General features: G+C 35.7%; 1 protein-coding gene across 1 annotated transcript in view; it reads right to left on the reverse strand.

The window, feature by feature from the left end:
* The window catches only part of PIBF1 (progesterone immunomodulatory binding factor 1), a gene marked incomplete at both ends in the record, with an annotated part of 195,897 nt that overhangs the window by 132,756 nt on the left and 38,495 nt on the right, over positions 1-24,646 (reverse strand). Inside the window, 3 exons of the mRNA XM_079721965.1 lie at positions 18,532-18,657; positions 19,764-19,945; positions 20,217-20,325. Of these exons, the coding sequence (XP_079578091.1) occupies positions 18,532-18,657; positions 19,764-19,945; positions 20,217-20,325 (417 nt within the window). The remainder of the gene's footprint in view (positions 1-18,531; positions 18,658-19,763; positions 19,946-20,216; positions 20,326-24,646) is intronic.

Raw genomic sequence — 24,646 nt, forward strand, 5'->3', positions numbered from 1 at the left:
AACTGGAGTACAGATAACTCTTATTAAAAAGAAAATAACTTTTGTACACTATTATCTAAGTGCAGGTACATTTTAAAGTAGATATCACAAAATAGCAAGTCATTATTTTCTGATATCATCCTGACTGCAAAGACCTTCAGAAATATTCTACTATTATCAAATTAACTGAAACATGAAATTTTTAATTTTATAGATAGAATGAAACTCTCAAAGTATATTAAACATTTATATATTTTTCATCCCTAGAGGATCTATATATTTTCGTCAGTAAACCATCCAAAACTGGTCACAACTTTCATTTCTCAAATACTATAGCCTTATTATTCTATAAGTTATTTCAGTTGCAAAATTCCAAGTAGATACATTTACAGTACTAATTAATCATGAATGCTTAGCTGGCAGATGGCAAAGCTTCAGTCCCTAACTATATATATTTTCTTTACTGCAAAAATGGGCAACAGAAATAAAAGCAAATATGGTAATTAGACTTACCATGGTGATCATTTTGAAATGTATAGAACTATGGAATCATAGTTCATGTATAGAACTATGCTGTGGAACAGGAACTAACATAGTATTGTAGGTTATTATACCTCAGAAACAAACAAACAAACTCAGAAAAAAAGATCAGATTTGTGGTTACCAGAGGTGGGGATGGGGGGGAGGGGGAATTGGATGAAGGGGGTCAAAAGGTACATACTTCCAGTTATAAGGTAAATAAGTACTAGGGATGTCACGTACAACACGATCAAAACAATGAACACTGTTGTACGTTAATACGAAAGGTATTAAGAGAGTAAATCTTAAAAGTTCTCATTGTGAGACAAAAATTTTTTTTTCTATTTCTTTAATTTTGTATCTCTGTGAGATGATGGATGTTCACTAAACTTCTTGTGGTCATCACTTCATGATGTATGTAAGTCAAATCATTATGCTGTATGCCTGAAACTATACAGTGCTGTGTGTCAATTGTATTTCAAAACTGGAAGAGAAAGAAAGAAAAGAAAGAAAGGAAGGATGGAAAGAAGGGGGAAAGGAGGAAAGAAAGGAAGAAAGAAGAAAAAGAAAGAAAGGTGGGAGGGAGGGAGGGTAGAAAGAAAGGAAGAAACAGAGAAAGAAATAAAAGCCAGAATGAAAACATTAGGGCTTATGAAAGGAGGTGTCATTAGAAGATACCAGGGCATTCACCATGCTACAATCTATACCGTCCGGTTAACTATAATTAGTGGTATATTTAGGCATGAACAAAATTCTACAGCCCCAAAGAAGAGGAGTTGATTATTTTTAACTGGAGGAACAGATGAGTGAATGACGGGAAGACATGTAAGTTGGGCCTTGAAGGACCAATAAAGGTAATTCAAAAAGAGAAAAACTGAAATGAATGGGAGAAAGTGCTAGAAGCTGAAGTTTCTACCAGTAGATCCTCTCATAGGTGTTTGCTGGTAAGATTTCCGTGTAAACTGTTTTTTTTTTTTTAATAAATGTATTTATTTGTTTGTTTATTTTTGGCTGCGTTGAGTCTTCATTGAGGTGCGTGGGCTTCTCACTGCGGTGGCCTCTCTTGTTGAGGAGCACGGGCTCTAGGCGCGTGGGCTTTAGTAGCTGTGGTTTGCGGGCTCTAGAGCTCAGGCTCAGTAGTTGTGGCTCACGGGCTTAGATGCTCCACAGCATGTGGGATCTTCCTGGACCAGGGCTCAAACCCATGTGCCCTGCGCTGGCAGGCGGATTCTTAGCCACTGCGCCACTGGGGAAGTCCCTGTAAACCGTTCTTATCAGGTAACATGCCTTCCACATCCTGTCACAACCTGCATACTTCAGTAAGAAGCAGCACAATTCCTTTTAACATAAAGATTAGAAATACTTCCTTTAATATTATGAATTGACTTTTAATGTTTCAAATTAAGTTTGAGAAAGAGAAACTGAGTGATTCTTCCACTGACAATAACAGTAATAGCAAACACAGAGTGCTCACCCTGTGCTAGGAACTTTGCTAGGCAGTGTACATATAATAACTCATTTAATCTTCATGACAACTGCAAAAAGTGTAGGTTGTATCATTATCTCCATTTTAAGAAGAAGACTGAAACACAGAGAAGTTAAGTATTTGCCTACAACAGTCATGTGGCAAGTAAGCTATGGAGCCCAAATTTGAACCAAAACCATATGGTGCTAGAGTCTATGCTCTCCATCATACTAGGCTGCCTCTCTGAAGAGTCCCCTTGTTTCACAGAAATCTTCTCCTTGGGAAATTCTGTCATTATGAGATTTATATTACATGATTATCTCCTAACACAAATAGATGTTAAATCAAAAACAATTCTTCGAAGAATTGTGAATATATTATACACTTGTTTTTATGGCCCATGCTCTTTCAGACTCAGACTGGTTTGATAAAACACCAGATGGATTGATTCCTGTCACAGATAAAACCATAACTGCCATATAACTAATAAACTGTCCATTTAAAAATGTTAAATGCATTAGAAGATGTAACAGAAATACAATTACAGAACAAATAGCAGGAATTCAAATGTTCTTCAAAAGACAAACTTGAAAAATTGACAGCATGAACAAGCTAATAGAGCTAAAGTTTTAAAAGTCCAAACTGAGTATATAATCAAATGTAATCATAGCAGAGAAAGATGCTGGGAGTTGGCCAACATTATAACAAATGTTTTAAAATACAAAAATTCAAATATCCAATCCCTAGAAATGCTTTTTAGAAAGCTAACGTTTGATTCCCAACATTTTTTTTCATAATTCTTTCATGTTTCTTACTAACTCCATCTCCATAACAAACACTGATCTCTCCCCATCCATCCTATATTTGTGTGCGGGAGGTGGACTGAGAGGAAAGATGGCAGAAAAAGGAAAAGAAACTTTATCAATCCTACGTAAAATGCAAAAGAAAAGTGAGTTTCCTAGTATTATCACTAGTGTCCAAATAATGTATTTTTTAACTTAGGCACTTCTTAGAGTGAAAGGGGTACTATTAATAATTATGCTACAGAAATAGGCATAAACCAGCACTTTTGTGGAAAAACAACTGGGAGTTATCACTTAAATTATCACATTCAAACAAGAAACTTAAAGAGTTAAGTTCTTGACTATTTCTCCAATAAAAGGATTTTACTGAAAACCCCAGTACAAAACATACAATATCATCAGACTTCTGTACAGGAAGGAATATATTTTCTTCCTACTAGAAGACCAATTTCATGGTACCAATAGGTCAAATCAAAATAGATCCTTGAAAAGTGGAAGGAAAATGTGAGAAGAATGAGAAAAACTTCAGGAACCCTTAAAATTCTAACAGGAACAAATCAGAATTTGGCAATGCCAAGAGCATGTGTTAGCCTGAATAAACATCACAAATGCCTCAGAACCTGAAATTTACTAAAGATAAACAGTGAAAGAAACAGGGCTGTCAGCAGAGCTTAGCAAGCACAACTAAGCAACCCATTCTCCTCCTTCTGCCTCCATGTAAAAATATTTTTGGTCAATAAAAGTGAACATATTTTTTCCAGTTGGAACAAAAAGGGACTGAAACAGGCTGTTTATATGACAAGCTTATTTATAGGAAAAGCATCTGAATTAATCTCTTCTACCTTCAGAGTCTTCTTCCCGGACAAAACATAAAACTGCCCATTTGCATTTGATTTTAAGATGGCATGACAAAAGCCCAGGACCAGATGGCTTCACAGGCGAATTCTACCAAACACTTAGAGAAGAGCTAACACCTATCCTTCTCAAACTCTTCCAAAATATAGCAGAGGGAGGAACACTCTCAAACTCATTCTACGAGGCCACCATCACCCTGATACCAAAACCAGACAAAGATGTCACAAAGAAAGAAAACTACAGGCCAATATCACTGATGAACAAAGATGCAAAAATCCTCAACAAAATACTAGCAAACAGAATCCAACAACACATTAAAAGGATCATACACCACGATCAAGTGGGGTTTATCCCAGGAATGCAAGGATTCTTCAATATATGCAAATCAATGAATGTGATACACCATATTAACAAATTGAAGGAGAAAAACCATATGATCATCTCAATCGATGCAGAGAAAGCTTTCGACAAAATTCAACATCCATTTATGATAAAAACGCTGCAGAAAGTAGGCATAGAGGGAACTTTCCTCAACACAATAAAGGCCATATATGACAAACTCACAGCCAACATCGTCCTCAATGGTGAAAAACTGAAACCATTTCCACCAAGATCAGGAACAAGACAGGTTGCCCACTCTCACCACTATTATTCAACACAGTTTTGGAATTTTTAGACACAGCAATCAGAGAAGAAAAGAAATAAAAGGAATCCAAATTGGAAAAGAAGAAGTAAAGCTGTCACTGTTTGCAGATGACATGATACTATACATAGAGAATCCTAAAGATGCTACCAGAAAACTACTAGAGCTAATCAATGAATTTGGTAAAGTAGCAGGATACAAAATTAATGCACACAAATCTCTGGAATTCCTATACACTAATGATGAAAAATGAAAGTGAAATTAAGAAAACACTCCCATTTACCATTGCAACAAAAAGAATAAAATATCTAGGAATAAACCTACCTAAGGAGACAAAAGACCTGTATGCAGAATATTATAAGACACTGATGAAAGAAATTAAAGATGATACAAATAATGGAGAGATGTACCATGTTCTTGGATTGGAAGAATCAACATTGTGAAAATGACTCTACTACCCAAAGCAATCTACAGATTCAATGCAATCCCTATCAAACTACCAATGGCATTTTTCACAGAACTAGAACAAAAAATTTCACAATTTGTATGGAAACGCAAAAGACCCCGAATAGCCAAAGCAATCTTGAGAAAGGAAAACGGAGCTGGAGGAATCAGGCTCCCTGACTTCAGACTATACTACAAAGCTACAGTAATCAAGACAGTATGGTACTGGCACAAAAAAAGAAGTATAGATCAATGGAACAGGATAGAAAGCCCAGAGATAAACCCATGCACATACGGTCACCTTATCTTTCATAAAGGAGGCAAGAATATACAGTGGAGAAAAGACAGCCTTTTCAGTAAGTGGTGCTGGGAAAACTGGACATGTACATGTAAAAGTATGAAATTAGAACACTCCCTAACACCATACACAAAAATAACCTCAAAATGGATTAAAGACCTAAATGTAAGGCCAGACACTATCAAACTCTTAGAGGAAAACATAGGCAGAACACTCTATGACATAAATCACAGCAAGATACTTTTTGACCCACCTCCTAGAGAAATGGAAATAAAAACAAAAATAAACAAATCGAACCTAATGAAACTTAAAAGCTTTTGCACAGCAAAGGAAACCATAAACAAGATGAAAAGACAACCCTCAGAATGGGAGAAAATATTTGCAAATGAAGCAACTGACAAAGGATTAATCTCCAAAATTTACAAGCAGCTCAATATCAAAAAAACAATCAACCCAATCGAAAAATGGGCAGAAGACCTAAACAGACATTTCTCCAAAGAAGATATGCAGATTGCCAATGAACACATGAAAGAATGCTCAACATCATTAATCATTAGAGAAATGCAAATCAAAACTACAATGAGATAACATCTCACACCGGTCAGAATGGCCATCATCAAAAAATCTACAAACAATAAATGCTGGAGAGGGTGTGGAGAAAAGGGAACCCAGTTGCACTGTTGGTGGGAATGTAAATTGATACAGCCACCATGGAGAACAGTATGGAGGTTCCTTAAAACACTAAAAATAGAACTACCATACGACCCAGCAATCCCACTACTGGGCATATACCCTGAGAAAACCATAATTTAAAAAGAGTCATGTACCAAAATGTTCATTGCAGCTCTATTTACAATAGCCAGGACATGGAAGCAACCTAAGTGTCCATCAACAGATGAATGGCTAAAGAAGATGTGGCACATATATACAATGGAATATTACTCAGCCATGAAAAGAAACGAAATTGAGTTATTTGTAGTGAGGTGGATGGACCTAGTCTGTCATACAGAGTGAAGTAAGTCAGAAACAGAAAAACAAATACCGTATGCTAACACATATATATGGAATCTAAGAAAAAAAAAAAGGTCATGAAGAACCTAGGGGCAAGACGGGAATAAAGACACAGACCTACTAGAGAATGGACTTGAGGATATGGGGAGGGGGAAGGGTAAGTTGTGACAAAGTGAGAGAGTGGCATGGACATATATACACTACCAAACATAAAATAGATAGCTAGTGGGAAGCAGCCGCATAGCACAGGGAGATCAGCTCGGTGCTTTGTGACCACCTAGAGGGGTGGGATAGGGAGGGTGGGAGGGAGGGAGATGCAAGAGGGAAGAGATATGCGAACATATGTACATGTATAACTGATTTACTTTGTTATAAAGCAGAAACTAACACACCATTGCAAAGCAATTATACTCCAATAAAGATGTAAAAAAAAAAAAGATGGCATGAAATAAAAGAATTCCAAGTGGATTATCTGTTATTATATAATCAATGACTGATAATTTTTCCTTTAATTAACATAGTGGAAAAGTGAATGAATAGGACATGAAAAAAACAACAAAGTAGAAATTTTATGTAACAATTTCTTGGGTGAAGTTACGCATTTTAAGAGTGGAAACTTTTTGAGATTACTGTTAAATGAACAGGATACATTTTCCTATCCTGTTACTTTAGTTGGTGCTCAAGCAGTTTCTTTTTTCATTTTATAGATGTGAAAACTTCAGCCAAAAGTAGATAAATGATTTTTTAAAATTATAAAAAAAAGGTAAGCACCAAAATGCAAAACACTTTGAAATCTATTAATGTGTTGAGGTTTAACAAGTAGCTGATGGAATAAAATGTAATATATTAAAATGAAACTAGGTGACTCTGGTGTATGGTTAATTGAGGGACTACAAATGTCAGCCACCATGCTTGGTTCTGATCAAATCCATCTCATTATAAATTTTGTGCAGCTTTTCATTTCATCTAAACCAATAGTCTGATTTCTCAAAAGTAGGAGCAATTCATTCTTCCATTCAACAAATATGTATTGTGCACTTACAACAGACCAGACATTGGTACCTGGGAATCCAACCCTGAAGAACAGAGGAAAATCCGTACTCACGTGGAGATTGCATTCTAGTAGGAAAGAAACCAAATGCATGTCCGTAGGTCCTAGGTGCTCTGGAGAAAAATGAAGCAGGGAAGGGGCTAACAGGTGTGGGCTAGTAGGTGTGGGAGGAGTGGGGGGCCTTCACAATTTTAAACAGGGTGGTCAAGAAAGATAGGCGAGAGCAGGTGACATCCGAAGATGTGGAGAAAGAGAGGAGACAGGGCTCCAGGGTATCCAGAAGTGGTGGTTAAGCTGTGGGAACTGTAAACACAAAGGACTTGAGGTGGGAAACACGCCTAACTGTTAAAGGAACAGGAGGCAGTGTGATTGAGCGAGTGAGTCGAACAGAGTAGTAAAATGAGGGTGGGAACATTGGGCACAGATGAGGTAGCATCACAGGCCATTTTAATCACTTAAACTTTGACAGAGTGAGATGGCAGATGGCCTTTTTATCTGAGCAGAGGAGTGATCCAATTTGACCTACTGTTTAACAGGAACACAGAAGGAAGCTGGGGGACCACTTAAGTGGCTCTTGCAGTAATCAGAGCAAGAGATAATGATAACTCAGACCAAGGTAGTACTTATTGATGATGAAAGATCAATCAAGAGATAATGATAACTTGGACCAAGGTAGTATTTACTGATGATAAAAGATCAATAAATTCTGAAGACACAATCAAAAGGATCTGCTAATGAACAACACATGGAATATGAAAAAGATGTTGAAGATGACCTCAAGGTTTTTGGCCTGAGCAAGAAGACTAGAGTTGTCCTTAATTGCACTGGGTCAGACGGAGGCAGGGCAAGGTTGGAGGGACAGAAGTTTGCAACTGGACATGTTAAATTTAAGATGCTTATTAGATAACCAAGTGGAAATGTCACGGAGGCAGCTGCAAAAGATGTCGAGGAGACGGGAAAGACCAGTAAAGACGCCAGTGAGGAAGGGGAACAGTCAAGTGTGGGATCCTGGAAGCCATTAAAGAGTGTGTTTCCAGGAGTAGGGAGTGATCAACTATATTCAATATCGCTGTGGTCAAGCAAGGTAAGAAGAGAACCTGACCACTAGACTTGGGAACATGGTCTCTGGGGGCTGTGATAAGAACAGTTTTTTGGACTGGTATGGGGGCAAAGTTTGGTAGTGGACTTTTAAAAATGAGGGTAAGGAATGAATATATAAACTCTGCAGGAATCTGGTCACAAAGGGGAGCAAAGAAACAGGGCAGTGGCTGGAGGGGGAAGTGGAGATAAAAGAGGCTTTTTAAAAAGGGGAGAAATAATATGTTTATACATGGCAGAGAGGGGAAAACTGCCAATATAGGAGACAAAGGGGAGAATTTCTGGAGTGTGTCCTTATACAGCAAGAGGGGATGGGCTCTAGTTATAAGTGCAGAGTAGCGTCTGAGAGGCAGACTTTGTCAAAAAATTATACCATTTTATAGAAAAACATAGGCCTCTTCCCTAATTTTCAAAATTACAAATGCTTTTACTGCTTTTATAAAGTTCTAATAATCCGCACTCAGCCTTCAAGTATGAAGCAGGGTTTGCAAACTCTCTTAAAAGACCGAGTTTCTTTTCTAAAAACATTACCACTAAAATTAGAGTTTCTTTCTTTTTTTTTAAAATAAATTTATTTATTTTATTCATTTATTTTTGGCTGTGTTGGGTCTTCGTTGCTGCATGTGGGCTTTCTCTAGTTGTGGTGAGTGGGGGCTACTCTTTGTTGCGGTGTGCGGGCTTCTCATTGCGGTGGCTTCTCTTGTTGCAGAGCACGGGCTCTAGGCGTGCGGGCTTCTGTAGTTGTGGCACACGGGCTCAGTAGTTGTGGCCTGCGGGCTCTAGAGCACAGGCTCAGTCATTGTGGCACACGGGCTTAGTTGCTCCGCAGCACGTGGGATCTTCCCGGACCAGGGCTCAAACCTGTGTCCCCTGCATTGGCAGGTGGATTCTAACCACTGCGCCACCAGGGAAGTCCAAAATTAGAGTTTCAATAAGAAATCTTTTGTCAATTTTCATAGCCTTGCCCAGATGGGAGTCTGCATTACACTGCAGAGTCAGAGCTACCTAGTTTCACTAGTTAAAAAGTCTACGATCATAGACAAATCACAGCCTCTCAGTGTCTCAGCTTCCACATTTGTAAAATGGGGATACTAATACCTACAACCTCATAAACTGTCCCATTTAATTCTCTCTATAACGTATGTGACACATCTATTTATGTATACTCAATAAATGGTAGCTATTGTTAGTATGTTATCTAAATATGAAAATCTAGGGGAGGGGTGAGATAGGGGTATGGGATTAAAAGACAAACTACTATGTGTAAAATAAGTAAGCAATAAGGACATATTGTACAGCACAGGGAATTATGGTCATGATTTTGTAATAACTTTAAATGGAGTATAATCCATAAAACTACTGAATCACTATGCTACACACCTGAAACTAATATAATATTGTGAATCAACTACACTTCAATACAAAATTTTTAAAATATGAAAATCTAAATTAAAAATATGAACGTATTCACTTAGAGAATGATAAGTAGGGCAATGTTTCCCAAGATTTTTTATTGTATATAAAGAAAATTATAATATTTGTAAGCGTACCCTGGGGAAAACAGAGAAAACTGCTGGAGAAGCTTCATCACCTTAAGGTCCCTTCTTGCCTCAGGGCCTTACCTGAGAACTGAGGGAAGTTATATCTGGGGCACAGTAGAGAAAAATTTCTGGTTATAAACTATGTGATCTTACTGTTGAAAGAAACTGAAAAAGACACAAATAAATGGAGAAATGTTCCGTGCTTATGAACTGAAAGAATTAACATTGTCAAAATGTCCTTATTACCTAAAGCAATCTACAGGTTCAATGTAATCTCTATCAAAATCCCAAGATATTTTTCACAGAAATAGAACAAAACTTTCTGAAATTTATATGGAACCACAAAATGCCCTGAATAGCCAAAGCAATTGTGAGAAAAAGGAACAAAGCTGCAGGCATCACACTCCCTGGTTTCAAACTATAGTACAAAGCAACAGTAATCAAAACAGCATGGTACTGGCAGAGAAACAGGTACATAGATCAATGGAACAGAATAGAGAGCCTAGAAATAAACCCACACATATGGACAATTAATTTACGACAAAGGAGCAAAGAACATACAGTGGAGAAAGGATAGTCTCTCCAATAAATCGTGTTGGGAAAATTGGACAGCCACATGCAAAAAAATGAAACAAGACCACTATCCCACACCATACACAAAATTTAATCAAAATGAGTTAAAGACTTGAATGTAAGACCTGAAACCATAAAACTCTTAGAAAAAAACATAGGCAGTATGCTCTTTGACATCAATTTTAACAATATTTTTCTAGATATGTCTTCTCAGGCAAGGGAAACAAAGGCAAAAAGAAACAAATGAATTAAATCATATTAAAAAGCTTCTGCACAGCAAAGGAAACCATTAATAACACAACAATGACCCTACTGAATGAGAGAAGATATTTGTAAATGATATAGGCAATAAGGGGTTTATATCCAAAATACATAAAGAACCCATACAGCTCAACAACAAAAGCGACCCGATTAAAAAATGGGCAGAGGAGATTAATAGACATTTTTTAAAGAAGACAAACAGATGCCCAACAGGCACATGAAAAGATGTTCAAAACCACCAATTAATAGGGAAATACAAATCAAAACCACAATGAGCTATCACCTTCACCTGACAGAATAGCTACTAACAAAAAGGCAAGAAATAACATGTGTCGAAGAGGATCTAGAGAAAAAGGAACCCTTATACACTGCTGGTGGGAATGTAAATTGGTGCAGCCACTATAACACAGTATGGAGATTCCTCAAAAAATTAAGAATAGAACTACCATGTGATCCAGCTACCCTACTTTTGGGTATATAGTCCAAGAACAAGAAAACACTAATCTGAAAAGATATCCACACCCCCATGTTCACTGTGGCATTATTTACAATAGCCAAGATATGGAAACAATCTAAGCCTATCAACAGATGAATGGATAAAGAAGGTGTGGCATATATCACACACACACACACACACACACACACACACAATGGAATACTACTCAGCAATAAAGAAAGATGAAATCTTGCCATGTGTGACAACATGGATGGACCTTGAGGGTATTATGCTAAGTGAAATATGTCAGATTGAAGAAGACTAATATCGAAAGATCTAACTCATATGTGGAATATGAAAAACTGATAAATAAATAAAAACAAAATATGAACAAACCAAACCAAACCAAACAAACACGTAGATACAGAGAACAGAGTGGTGGTCAGAAGGGGAAGGGGAAGGCAAAATGGGTAAAGGTGATTAACTGTATGATTACAGTGAAAAATAAATTTTGGTGGTGAGCATGTTGTAGGGTATACAGAAGTAGAAATACAATGCTGTACACATGAAACTTATATAATGTTATAAATCGATGTTACCTCATAAATAATAATAAAATAAGTAATAATAAAATTTAAAATTTCTTAATGAATAATAGACAAACAAATAAACCATGTGCTCTTAGAGAAGTACTTTGGGGCTTGATCAGAGTTGCCATATCTGTAAAACATCAGGAATTAAGTGTTATCTTCCTTTCTCAATCTTGTCTATAACCTTGAGTTAATGGCCGTGCCTAATAATCCATCTCTCTGAGATCAGGAAAGCAGGAGAGCTGGAGTTATTCTTGTCCACTTCCTGTCAATAACCAGGTCTTGTCAATTCTACTACCTAAATAATCTTTAAATTCAGCTCTTATTCCATTTCTCATCTTCACTTAAACTTTGCAACTGTCTCCCAACCAATCTTTCTGCCCCCCATGTCTTTTTCAACCATAATCCACCCCACATTGCAACCATGGTTACAAAAAATGAATATATCATGCCACCCTTTTACTGTAAAACCTCCCCAAATAACCTGACAACAGGACATTTTAAAATCTGACCCTACCCTTTACCAGCCTCCCTCACCACCCTATGAATGATACAATGAAGGAAAATCTAAGTTTTTGCATAACCCGAACTCTCCTTGCTTCATACCTGGAACACCCTAGAAACCTTGAAATTCTTAAATATTATTAATTAAGCAGTGAACGCATGTGTAATCACCTGTAGGCATAAAGAATATAGTTGACAATAAAAGACAGCTAACAATAAAATTTTATTTACAATTATTTGAGAAGTTAAGATACTGAGTTATCTGTAAAGCCATATACTTTCAGAATAGTCTAACTGAAAAGATGAAGTAGAATATTCTTAAGTCTTTTCATTAAAGAACTTTAAAAATTATACAGATATCTGGTAGGATATGAATGAAAGAAGTTTGTTTAAGCACTAATGAGGACATATATTTCTTAAATCATGAATGGAACCTCTGTACACTAGTTCCAATTCACCTATTGTAATGCATTAGGTATACTCAACTAACCTTTGTAAATAAACTTAGATTCAAGATTCAAAAGTGTTTACTATCACTCTGAGATTCTATGCATATTTTAAGTTTACGTCATTAAGTTTCTTCTAGAGTACTTTTGGAGGATGATAAATTGTGGTCAAGATGGTTTTTCTTGATACGGTGGGAAAATAAAATCATTAAAGCAATACTAATTGTTACACTTAAAAGCATATTTTTGATCCCTTTTCCCTACTGCCTTCCCCCTTTCAAATAACTGCAGAGCAATTCTGTGCGGTATAAAGAGTATAATGAATATCTCTAACAAACGCATCCTTACCCTTTTTACAGCATTACTATGAGGCTAGCTCTTTCTGTGTTTATAATAATGAGCCTTTCTTAGGTAAAGGTAGTTTTACTTTCTGGGAAAACAATCAGCTGAATTTATTTCCTCTTATTTCATTATCTCACAGTATTAATCAGGAACAAATAAGTTAGCCATCTTATTCAGAAATTTGGACTGAAACAAATGGCATGCAGACTCTCTGTCTATATTGTCTCATTCAACAAAAGTGGTTAAATGCCATGGAGATCAATACTTAAGAATAATTATATATTTTGTAATAGTGCCTTTCAGTGACGATAAACAATTCCATAATGTTACCAGTTTTCTTTTATATAATGCTCATTTTACTTAAATTGTCAATACAATGGATAAAATAATTTTTTAAAGTATTTCTCATAAGTAAAAGGTATCTAAATAACTACCATTTACATACAGATTTATAATTTATACTGTACTTTTTACATATATTATCTCATTTAGACCTTACAGATCACCCTGTGAAAGACTATTATGAGCTCATTTTATAAAAGAGAAAATTAAACTTCAGTAATATTAAGTGACATATTCGCTCAGCTAGTAAGTGGTAGAGCCAAGATTTAAGTTTAGTCTCATTCCAGATCTCTTTCATAATATACTTCCTGTTCAGGGAATAATGCTTTTCTTCCAAATGTGCAAGATGGTCCTACTATGTAAGAAGTTTTTTATACAATAAATATCACCACCATAGTGAGTTTCACTCATTATTTCCCACAGCTCCAAAATATCATTTTAAAGCAACTATAAAGTACAGAAAAAGACAAGAAACCTAACTCATGGACTGGGCCAAAGCATACATACACATTATAATCCCAACTATAGTATTTTGGATGTACCCAAATACCCAAGTTCTTTCTTTGCTTATCTCTGCCTTTTCTTAGGTCTTTATCTCTTCTCTTCCTCTTCCCTCTCAACCCCTTAACTTCATAAACTACTGGTATGACTGACTGCAGGGGCAGATATCAAGATTGCATGGCATGAGTTCCATCTTTCTTTTCCACATCTAAGAGGAGAAAATAAAAGGCACTCTCTCTCTCTCTTTTCTTAAAGCAGTAAAATTACTTTATTAAATCTCAACCCTTGAGTACATATCTTTTTTTTTCTTTTCCACTATGGCTTATTACAGGATATTGAATATAGTCCCCTGTGATATACAGTAGGACCTTGTTGTTTATCTGTTTTATGTAAGAGTAGTTTGTATCTGTTCATCCCAAACTCCCAATTTATCCCTCCCCCACCCCCTTTCCCCTTTGGTAACCATAAGTTTGTTTTCTATGTCTGTGAGTCTACTTCTGTTTTGTAAATAAGTTCATTTGTATCATATTTTAGAGTCTACATATAAGTGATATCATATGTTATCTGTCTTTTTCTTTCTGGCTTACTTCACTTAGTGTGATAATCTCTAGGTCATCCATGCTGAAATGGCATTATTTCATTCTTTTTTATGGCTGAGTAGTATTTCATTGTATACATATACCACATCTTCTTTATCCATTTATCTGTCTATGGGCATTTAGATTGCTTCCATGTCTTGGCTATTGTAAATAGAGTTGCTATGAACATTTGGGTGCATATATCTTTTGAATTAGCGTTTTCTCCAGATATATGCCCAGGAGTGGGATTGCTGGATCGTATGGCAACTCCATTTTTAGTTTTTTAAGGAACCTCCATTCTGTTTTCCATAGTAGCTACACCAATTTACATTCTCACCAATAGTGTAGGAGGGTTCCTTTTTCTCCACACGCTCTCTGTCACTTGTTATATGTAGACTTCTTAATGATGGCCATTCTGACCGGTGTGAGGTGATACCTCATTAAAGTTTTGATTTGCATTTCTGTAATAATTAGCTACGTTGAGCATCTTTTCATGTGTCTATTAGCCATCTGTATGTCTTCTTTGGAGAAATGTCTATTTAGGTCTTCTGCCAATTTTTTGATTGGGTTGTTTGCTTTTCTGTTATTGAGTTGTATGCGCTGTGTGTATATTTTGGAAATGAAGCCTTGTATCGCATGCAAATATTTTCTCCCATTCCATATGTTGTTTTTTCATTTTGTTTATGGTTTCCTTTGTTGTGCAAAAGCTTGTAAGTTTGATTAGGTCCCATTTGTTTAGTTTTGCTTTTATGTCTACTGACTTGGGAGACTGACCTAAGAAAACATTGCTATGATTTATGTCAGAGAATGTTATGCCTATGTTCTCTTCTAGGAGTTTTATGGTGTCATGTCTTATATTTAAGTCTTTAAAAAGGTACTCTCTTAATATCCCCCAATGTATAGAAAGCAAACCAAAGGCAAAACATATTTCTCTAATCTTATTATTTAACTTTCTCCTAAAAATGTTTACTGGCCAAGAGGCAAGGAGACTAAGTACCAATATGCCAGTGTAAGTACTTTATCCTTTTTTTTTTTTGGTATGCGGGCCTCTCACTGTTGTGGCCTCTCCCATTGCGGAGCACAGGCTCTGGACACACAGGCTCAGCGGCCACGGCTCACGGATCCAGCTGCTCCGCGGCATGTGGGATCTTCCCAGACTGGGGCGCGAACCCGTGTCCCCTGCATCGGCAGGCGGACTCTCAACCACTGCGCCACCAGGGAAGCCCACTTTATCCATTTTAATTCATATTGTAACAGCATACTTTGATAAAATAAAATTGACACAATTAAACGTATAAGTCCAAAGCACATGATTAATTTGCTCAGACACAAAAATATCTAAATGTGTACACTTGTGTTTTCTGAATCTCATGTTTCATAACAAGGAATACTAAAATCCATTCCTTAATTATTTTAAGTTGTAAGATTTAAAAAGAAATAAGTTGCAATTTATTTTTACCTTGTGAAAGACCAGTGGAACGTAAGCTCTAACTATAGTTAAATCTTGCCAGAATGAAGAAACTGGGATTAAAAAAGATTCAGCCACATAAAACACAGGGTTGGATTATTGTGAGGTTAATACAATGATAAAGGGGAGCCTATACTACATACAGCTGGCTAGAAGTCCTGTGCAATTCAAATGTCTTTGGGCCTGGGCTGCAGTTTGGCACCATCTGGTGGCAACCATCCACCCTAGCTTCAATATCCATGGTGTCATTCTGGATCCGGCGGCTGACTGGGGTTTCTAGGGCAGTAGCCCCAGTCCCAGGAATTCCCTGACTAGGTGGTATCCACTTTGACGTGGCTACGGAGTCAGAACAACACAGGGGAAAAGGAAACCTGTCTTCAGCTTCCCTGCTTCCAGAAATGGTTCTGTCGTCTGTTTCTCAACCTACCTCTACCAATCATCTTAGAGAATAGGGGCTAGTTTACATCAATTTATGTTACCAGGGGATGCATTTTAAAGGAGTCTTTAAAAAATAAAACAACAACGGCAACAACAAAAACTAAAAAATCAGTGCATTCTCAAAATGATTACATACCAAGGTTTATGTGGCTATGTGAATTGTTTGGAAGTAATCACACGTTACCATAGAAACAATCCCATAAATTTTAAGGTTATTAAGTTGGTCAATAAAAGCCTTTATTATAAAATCCATAACAGAATTGAGCCACAGGACTATAAGTACTTATTTGTAAAACAAAATAGTAGTGTCACCTATGCCACGGGTCTAGCTCACGTCTAGATCTTTCTCCTGAGATTCAGACCTTATATAATCAACTTTTTTATTTGCATATGTCACACAGACTTAATGAAACTAAACTAAATTTGTCATGTTTCCCAATTAAAGCCGTGTCTTTGTCTAATGCTTTAAAAACTGCATCACTATCCCTGCAGCTGCACAATCAAGAACCTGGTGACATCCGTAACTTCTCACTCCCCAATGCAATCTAGCCAATGAATCCTCCTGACTATTTAGTTAGGTTAGTTCCAGTTCCTGAGCACTCTTTCAATCTGGCCCACTTCTCCCCATCTCTACTGCTACTAATCCAGTTCCATCTTCACTACCCGTCTTGATAAACAACCTCTACAAGTGGCCTCTTTGTCTATAGCCTTATACTTTTCCAGTCTATCCTCCATATCACAGAATGGTCTTTTTATATAAAATTAGATCACACATATTCCCCAAGTCTTTCAATTGTTCATTGTCTTAGACAATGGCTCAAATGCATGATTTGGACCCGTTTCCCTCTTCTGTTTCATCCCTTACAACTCGCTGCCTCTTGGTCTATGGTCTAACCATTCTGAATTATTCTATTTGTTCAAAACACTTCATTTTGTCTTGCCTCCAGGGTGTGCATTAATTCCCCTAATTCCCTTCCCTCCCATAACTGACAGTCTTGCTCTTAGTCATCATGCAGTTGTTGCATGCGTACTTCTCCTTCCACGTAGTCTTCCCTGATTCCTCCCAGGGCTGAGTTCGATACACCTTGAGTCTATGTGGTCTCACCCTATGTATCTTGCCATTTGCTCCATTATCATCATACTTTTGATCATTGTTTCTCTATTTCTCCATTAGACTACCAGCTTTGCAAAGGCAGAGGTCACCACCGTATCTATGGCATCTGACATGTATCTAGAACATGGTGGACCTTAATAAATATTGGCTAAATAAGTAAATTTATTGTTCTTAGAGCTCAAATGTAACCTTCTCTAATATCAACCTTAGTCTGATTTAAAGTCTTGCTTGTTGGCAAAGATAATAGCATACACTCAAGTCAGTGCTGATAAACTAGTATGACAAGTCCATTTCAAAAAAGTTTCCCTCTAAAACATCAACTTTGAAAAGCCATATGAACCATAATGATGGTATATAAAAATAACTGCTATTGAAATAAGAAGCATTTATTTTTCCCTTAATGCTGCCAATCACTAAAAAAAACCTAATATATGCTGTTCTAAAAGTAACTGCATGAATAAAACTGATCCTTCTTAAAGATTATCTAACATGTCTTTAGGACCAGCAGCTATATGAGGCATAAGCAATACTTCATATTATTATTCCAGCTTCTAAAAACTTCCTGAAGAAATCACTGGCATATTACAGGAAGAACTACTGGTATCTCTTAGTACTCTCTAATTTCCTTTTCATTTCTGTCCTTAATCTGAACTAAGGTAAAGGCCAAAGGAAAAGCTAACAGGGTAATAAAAAGGGAATAGGAATACCAGAATAAACAGGCCTAACATCTGATAAACCCTGTTCTAAGCTAATTATCAAAGACCTTAGAACTTTAATATTCCATTATACTTAGATTTAGATTTATGACAAATTTTCTTTAATGTATTAAAAAAGACATTATGTCATGAACTCAAGTTTAACTTTGATAAAACTATAAGCTTCGGGCTTCCCTGGTGGCGCAGTGATTGAGAACTGCCTGCCAATGCAGGGGACACGGGTTCGAGCCCTGGTCTGGGAAGATCCCACGTGCCGCAGAGCAGCTGGGCCCGTGAGCCACAATTACTGAGCGTGCGCATCTGGAGCCTGTGCTCCGCAACAAGAGAGGCCGTGATAGCGAGAGGCCTGCGCACCGCGATGAAGAGTGGCCTCTGCTTGCCACAACTAGAGAAAGCCGTCGCACAGAAATGAAGACCCAACACAGCCTTAAATAAATAAATAAACAAATACTTTAAAAACAAAACAAAACTATAAGCTTCAAACAAAGAGCAATAAAATTCTTGTTTTTTTTTACCTGTTTTCCCGTTCATACATTTCCCTGGAAGCACTTCGAAGTTGATCAATTTCTTGATTAGTTTTCAATCTGATTTGTTCCAGTTCATCACGTAGTTTATTTTCATATTCTGTTTTATAATGGTCTCTGCAAAGAGTCAAAAGGAATATCCTTTTTTTGTGTTTGTAAAAGAAATAGGTCTTTGCCCTTCACGTAATATTTTAATATCTTATGTCAAATATGCTCTACATACAATATTACTTGAAAAACACAGTTTAGATATAAAGCTTTAAAATTCTTAAAAATACCATTCCAAACTAGTCCATCTGAGATTTTCTTTTAAACATATTACCCTAAAGGCTTAATTACTATATAAAATGTTCGTTCATGTTGAATAATTATTCATCTTCAAAAATATTTTACTAATTTAATGCATATGGCAAAAGACTTGAAAACTAATGCATTATGGAAGGTCCTTCATTTAGAAACAATGATCTGATGTGGTGCATACTGGAAGATAATTAATCTTTAAAAAAATGACCTGAATGTACTCTTTACAAAACCTTTCCTTCTAAGCACAACAACCATAGCCACTGTGACCTCTTAGCAAAGTCACAAAGCGTTACACAGGGTATTAGCAGAAGCACAAACTGATGAAAAATACCACAAGCTGGGAAAAAAGTTATTAAAAATAAGTAATTCAAAGATTATAAAGGCTATTAGTATAAAGGAATAGCTTATTCATCTACTTGAAGAGAGAAGACAGGATTGAAATGCAGGAGTCTGATTCCAGAGCCGGTATCTTAAACCAGTACTCAATGCTGTCTCCTTATTCTTTTATGTTTCACACAGTCAAGAAAAGGTCAGCTTAGTCAGGCTCCACACAATTACATTTTCTTCAAAAATATACTTCTATAAAGATATTTATATACTTCCATAAAACATTTATGTAGAGATCTTATTCACTGGGAATTAAAAAGGTTATATCATAAAAAAATAAATAAAAATAGTCATAGTGTATATATCGCTACCTAAAAGAAATAGGCTCTTGCTTGTTGGAAAAAACAAAATATCTTAAGAAAAAAATCAATTAGTGTATGAGTAACTTATGAGGAAACAAAATGAACGATTATCGTAATATCATCCTATAGACCTTACAAAAAAATCACTATTTTTCCCCAAAGCCAAGAGTTCCCTCAAAGAAGCTGGTGTTAATTTATATCTATTGATATGGAAAATAATGTAAATCTTACCTTGATGTTACATACTTTTCATACATCTCTTCTCTAGCCTTTTTGGTTTCTTCAAGTTGAGTTTGAAGTCTTTCAAGACGATCCTCTTCATGGGCACAGCGAACACTAAGCTCCATATTTTGGCGGTTGAGATAGTCTTTATCCTTTTGCAGTAAAGTAACAGTATGCTGTAAGGTGGCTACCTACACACACACAGAGACAGACAGAGTCCAGAGCAATGTCATCTTACTTTTCAAGGCTTACTGAGTTATTTTCTTTCATTTGTGCTTTTGTTCAACATATAAAGAGGGCTAATTCTTACCATGAAAATTTTCATATAAACAGAGCTACTAAAAAATCCCTTCTTTCTAGCAATTACATCAGAAAGGAAGAAAAATGTCCCCCTCACAATTCTGCCCTGAGCTGTGTCCACAATCATGGTAAAATAAAATACAAGTGACTCTATAAGCTTACCTCTTTTGATAATTCACTTCTTTCTTTAGCTTGAATTATGTGAGAGGCTTCAAGTGTTTCATGTTTTCTCCTTAAGTCAGTTACTTCCTGTTCAAGTACATCACGTTCACTGTAAAATTCAAATACATTTATTTATTTTTACCTAAATAAAACTCAAACACATATGTAAATTCTACGTCTCTTTTTATAACGAACATTTTAAAAGCCTCGATTATGTTTCAGGAAACTGAACAGAGATACTTCAGTGTCATTCCATGAACGATAAAGTATCTGCTTTTCAAATTTAGAAGGGACTCTGTTCAAGACCTTGTTCAGATACATAAACATGAATTTATTATCTTCAAAAAATAAATATGTAAGCTACACTAATCAGCAAAGTAAATAATAAAACTTTCTAAGGTACACTCTGGTATCTTTTCATTAATCATCTTCAATCTAATCCTGAAGCCAAAACTTTTAAAGAATTTAAAATATGGCTCTAGGCTTTCAGTTGTTAGGCTAAAAAAGGCCTTAAATCATCACTCAGATTGCATAGATGATACACAGGCAGGAATTCTTGTGATTATTTCATTCACAAATTGTTTATGGTTACCCAGAGATTCTAATTTCCATTTTCAGACCAGCTCTTTCCCCAAAACAGCAAAACCAAGAATTGGACCAACCCTACAAACAGGTATCTTAAAAAATGAGCAGAGAAATAGATTTGCTAATTCTTAACTTGTTCTCTGCAGTGAGAATCACTTCCTTTGCACTTGATTTCATTTACTCCCCTGGTGTTTCCATGGAGAGAGCTATTAAGAATTGTTTTTCTTTTCATTAGATTTTCAATAACTCATTGAGAAAGATGACTTCTAAGATTTCTTCTGCTTAACAAAGTATTATAATTATACTTGAGCAAAGCACAAGTTGAAAAATAACAATCACCTATAAACCCACTAATTAAAGATGACTATCAATATTAATATTTTCGTAATATTACTTTAAGTATTTTATGCCTTTACATACAAATGTTTTTATTCTCACAAAGGACTTTTGCTATGATTTTTTAATGTAAAAAAATAGACTATAAAGCATGATACAGCAAAATACTCATGAACTTGCTATCCACAGCTGACGACAGTTACATTTGTCTATATTTGCATTAAAGTTTTGTTCTGTTTTTTAAAAAGATAGAACACTATGAGTAAAGCTGAAGTTCCCTATATTTTCTCACTGTTCCAATATCATCCCCTAGATACAATAATAAATTTCCATATCATATGTTTTTTTACATACTTTTACTCACCAATTGTTAATATTTTGTCATATTTACTTTGTAATATTTACTAAATATTACTTTGCCATATTTATTCTCTCCCCCTCTGTTGTTCATATATGTGAATAAATATATATACATGAATTTATATACATAAAAATACACACGCATATACAGGTATACACGTCTACACACACACACACACAATTCTACATGTGCATTTTTTCCCCCTCAACTATTTGTCATACGCAGACATTAGGTCCCTTTATCCCTAAATAATTTGGTGTGAATTTCCAAAGGTTAAAGATATTCTCTTATGTAATCAGAATATAATCATTGGGACTTCCCTGGCATCCAGTGGTTAAGATTCTCCCTTCCTTTGTCTTTCACGACATTGACCTTTTGTAGCGCACAGGCCAACTTTATAGAATGTTGCTCAACTGTCATTTGTCTGATGTTTTTCTATGACTAGATTTAGATTAAGCACTTTGGGCAGGAATATTACAGAAGTGATAATGTGTCCTCAATACATCAAATAAAGATGTATTGAGATGATGTCACTTAATCTCATGATTAGTGACAATAACTTTGATCATTTGCTTAAGGTGGTATCTGCCAAAGTTCTCAACTATAAAGGTAACTTTTTGCCCTTTGCAATTAGTGAGTAATCTGTGGGAATTTTTTTCTTTTACAACATTTCACAGTTTACTGAGTCCTATAAAATAACTGGATAATTGATTCTATACACTTTCAGTGACATCTGAAAGGAAGAGATATTCACCCAAATTTGCTATGGGATATATTTTAACATTCTGTTCTCTAATATACTTTTACCCAGTGGCTTAAGCTTCCAATGATGACTCTAAATCAAACAGTATTATGAGGTTACAAAATAGTAATTCCAATAAGCATATGTATTTATTGGTTGGCATTCTACTGTGAAGATCCTCTTTATTTACTAGCACAACACTCAAGGACTCTTATTCTGTTCAATGGATTGTAACTCATTATGGTTAATATTCATTTGATATTCAAGTTGTACCTATTTGGTCAGTTGGAGCCCCTTCAAACTAGCTATTGTGGTGCTGAATTGGAATTAGAACTAACTACCAGTATGATCTTATCCATAGTATGTTAAGCCATCCTCTCACTTGCCTCTTCATTGTGCCTCTGCCTACTGAAAGGGCCTAGAAATAACGTTCAATGTAGCAATGACCAGGACCCAAATCTTAATTTCTGAATAGCATTCTCCACTAAAAGGAACCAAGACTCCTTAAAGAAAGGGCTGAGGAAACGAAATTACAAAATAAACCTGAGAACTTTCTGTTACGCCAGAAAGTTAAGGAACTGCCTGCTTTAGGGGGGGAAAAAAGAAAGAAAGAAAGAAAGATGGGCACATGCATTTTGCTTTTTAAAATTTAATATTATGTGTTTGACTTATCCATATATACATTCAGATCTAATTTAGTGATTTTAATTGTTACGTAGAATTACATTATAAAAATAAAGCACAATCTATTTTCCATGCTGCTGTTGAAAAGCATTTAAATTCTTTCTAATAATGATGCAGCTAACATCCATATATCTGTTTTCCTTTGCACCTTTGTGAGAATTTATCAAGGACATAAAAGTATTTTTTCCCCCACTTTATCTTATATGTTTGTGACCAGACCATTTTTTAAAAATTCATTCTTTCTATTGAGTGAACCAAAGGATTCAGTTTGAGCCACTCTTGCATGGTTGTTTTTCTGTTCCATTTCTAGCACATGATGATGCTTATTATGTTTTTATTTCCTAGATTTTCATTATAGAAAATAAAACATACATAAAGAGAGATGCTAAAGTGAGGCACGTCCCCACCCCCACTTTCATCACTCACTTGCAAGAATTATCAACTCATGACTCATCTTGGTTTGCTTACCCTTCATTAATGGACACCCTCGATTATTCTGATAACTATGCCTTTTAGTTTTCTCCTTTCATATTTCACTTATTATTGCTATAGATTTATAGCGGCAGAGAGGACATCAAAACACCAACTCAAAGTATCATCTTACCATCACAACCTACTTCATTTTGAAATGATTCTTTTGAAATCTAGCTTTCTTTGAAAGCCCAATAGTATAGCTGTCATGGATTTCAAGCTCCAACAATCACTATATTTTGACATAACAGTGCATACATAATAATACATAATGCATGTCAGTCATGCTGGGAGTAGGAGCACCAATGTTATATCCCCCAAATCCTTGCAAATTTACTTATGGCGTTTTACAATTTATAAAGCATTCATTCAATTAACAAACACTCACTGAGTGACTACTTTAGTTCAAGAATTATTTTAGGTGCAGGTAGAGGTAGCAGTGAGCAATTAGGATAATCTCTCTCTATATATGCATACATATATATACTTTCATAAGTATTACTGTATTTGATCTTCTTAATTTATATAGTGCAGTTATTGTATTAGCACCATCTGAGAGATGACAAAACTTTGGCGTAGAATGTTAAGATTTCCTAGGGACATACAGCTAAGTGGTGGTTCATTAGTACATTCCAGCAAAAAGAAAATTATTTGCTATAGCTACTTAGCAGCAGCACAATAGGAAACGTATCCTCAGAAAGTATTATTTTTTGAAAGTATGTGTGCCTTTTGTCAAAAAGGAATAGCTGAAAAAACTTTAGATAAAACTGCAAAGTATTTAAATTGATGCCATAAAGTAAAAATAATCAAGTAAGATTTCAAAAATATTTACACACATAGGATTTCACTGGGTTCCTATCTTCTAAGGCATCACATTTTAAAAGACAAAAGCAGCTTCTAAATAAAATAAAAACAACTGACATAAAAATACAATCTAAATCCAACAAACTGCCAAAACTGCATGCTTCTGCACAATGAAGAATAAGGTATATGTCAAGAGAATAAGAAGACGTAAGGTATATGTCAAGAGAATAAGAAGACAAGCCACAGACTGGAAGAAAATATTTGCCAAAGACATATCTGATAAAGGACTATTATCCAAAATATATAAAAAACCCTTAAAACTCAACAGTAAGAAAACAAAAAACCCAATTAAAAAATGAGCCAAAGACTTTAACAGACACCTCACCAAAGAAGATATACAGACGGAAAATAAGTACATGAAAAGATGTTCTGTATCATGTCATCAGG

The sequence above is a fragment of the Hyperoodon ampullatus genome (genome assembly GCF_949752795.1).
Source record: "Hyperoodon ampullatus genome assembly, chromosome: 16".
NCBI classification, from domain to species: Eukaryota; Metazoa; Chordata; class Mammalia; order Artiodactyla; family Ziphiidae; genus Hyperoodon; species Hyperoodon ampullatus.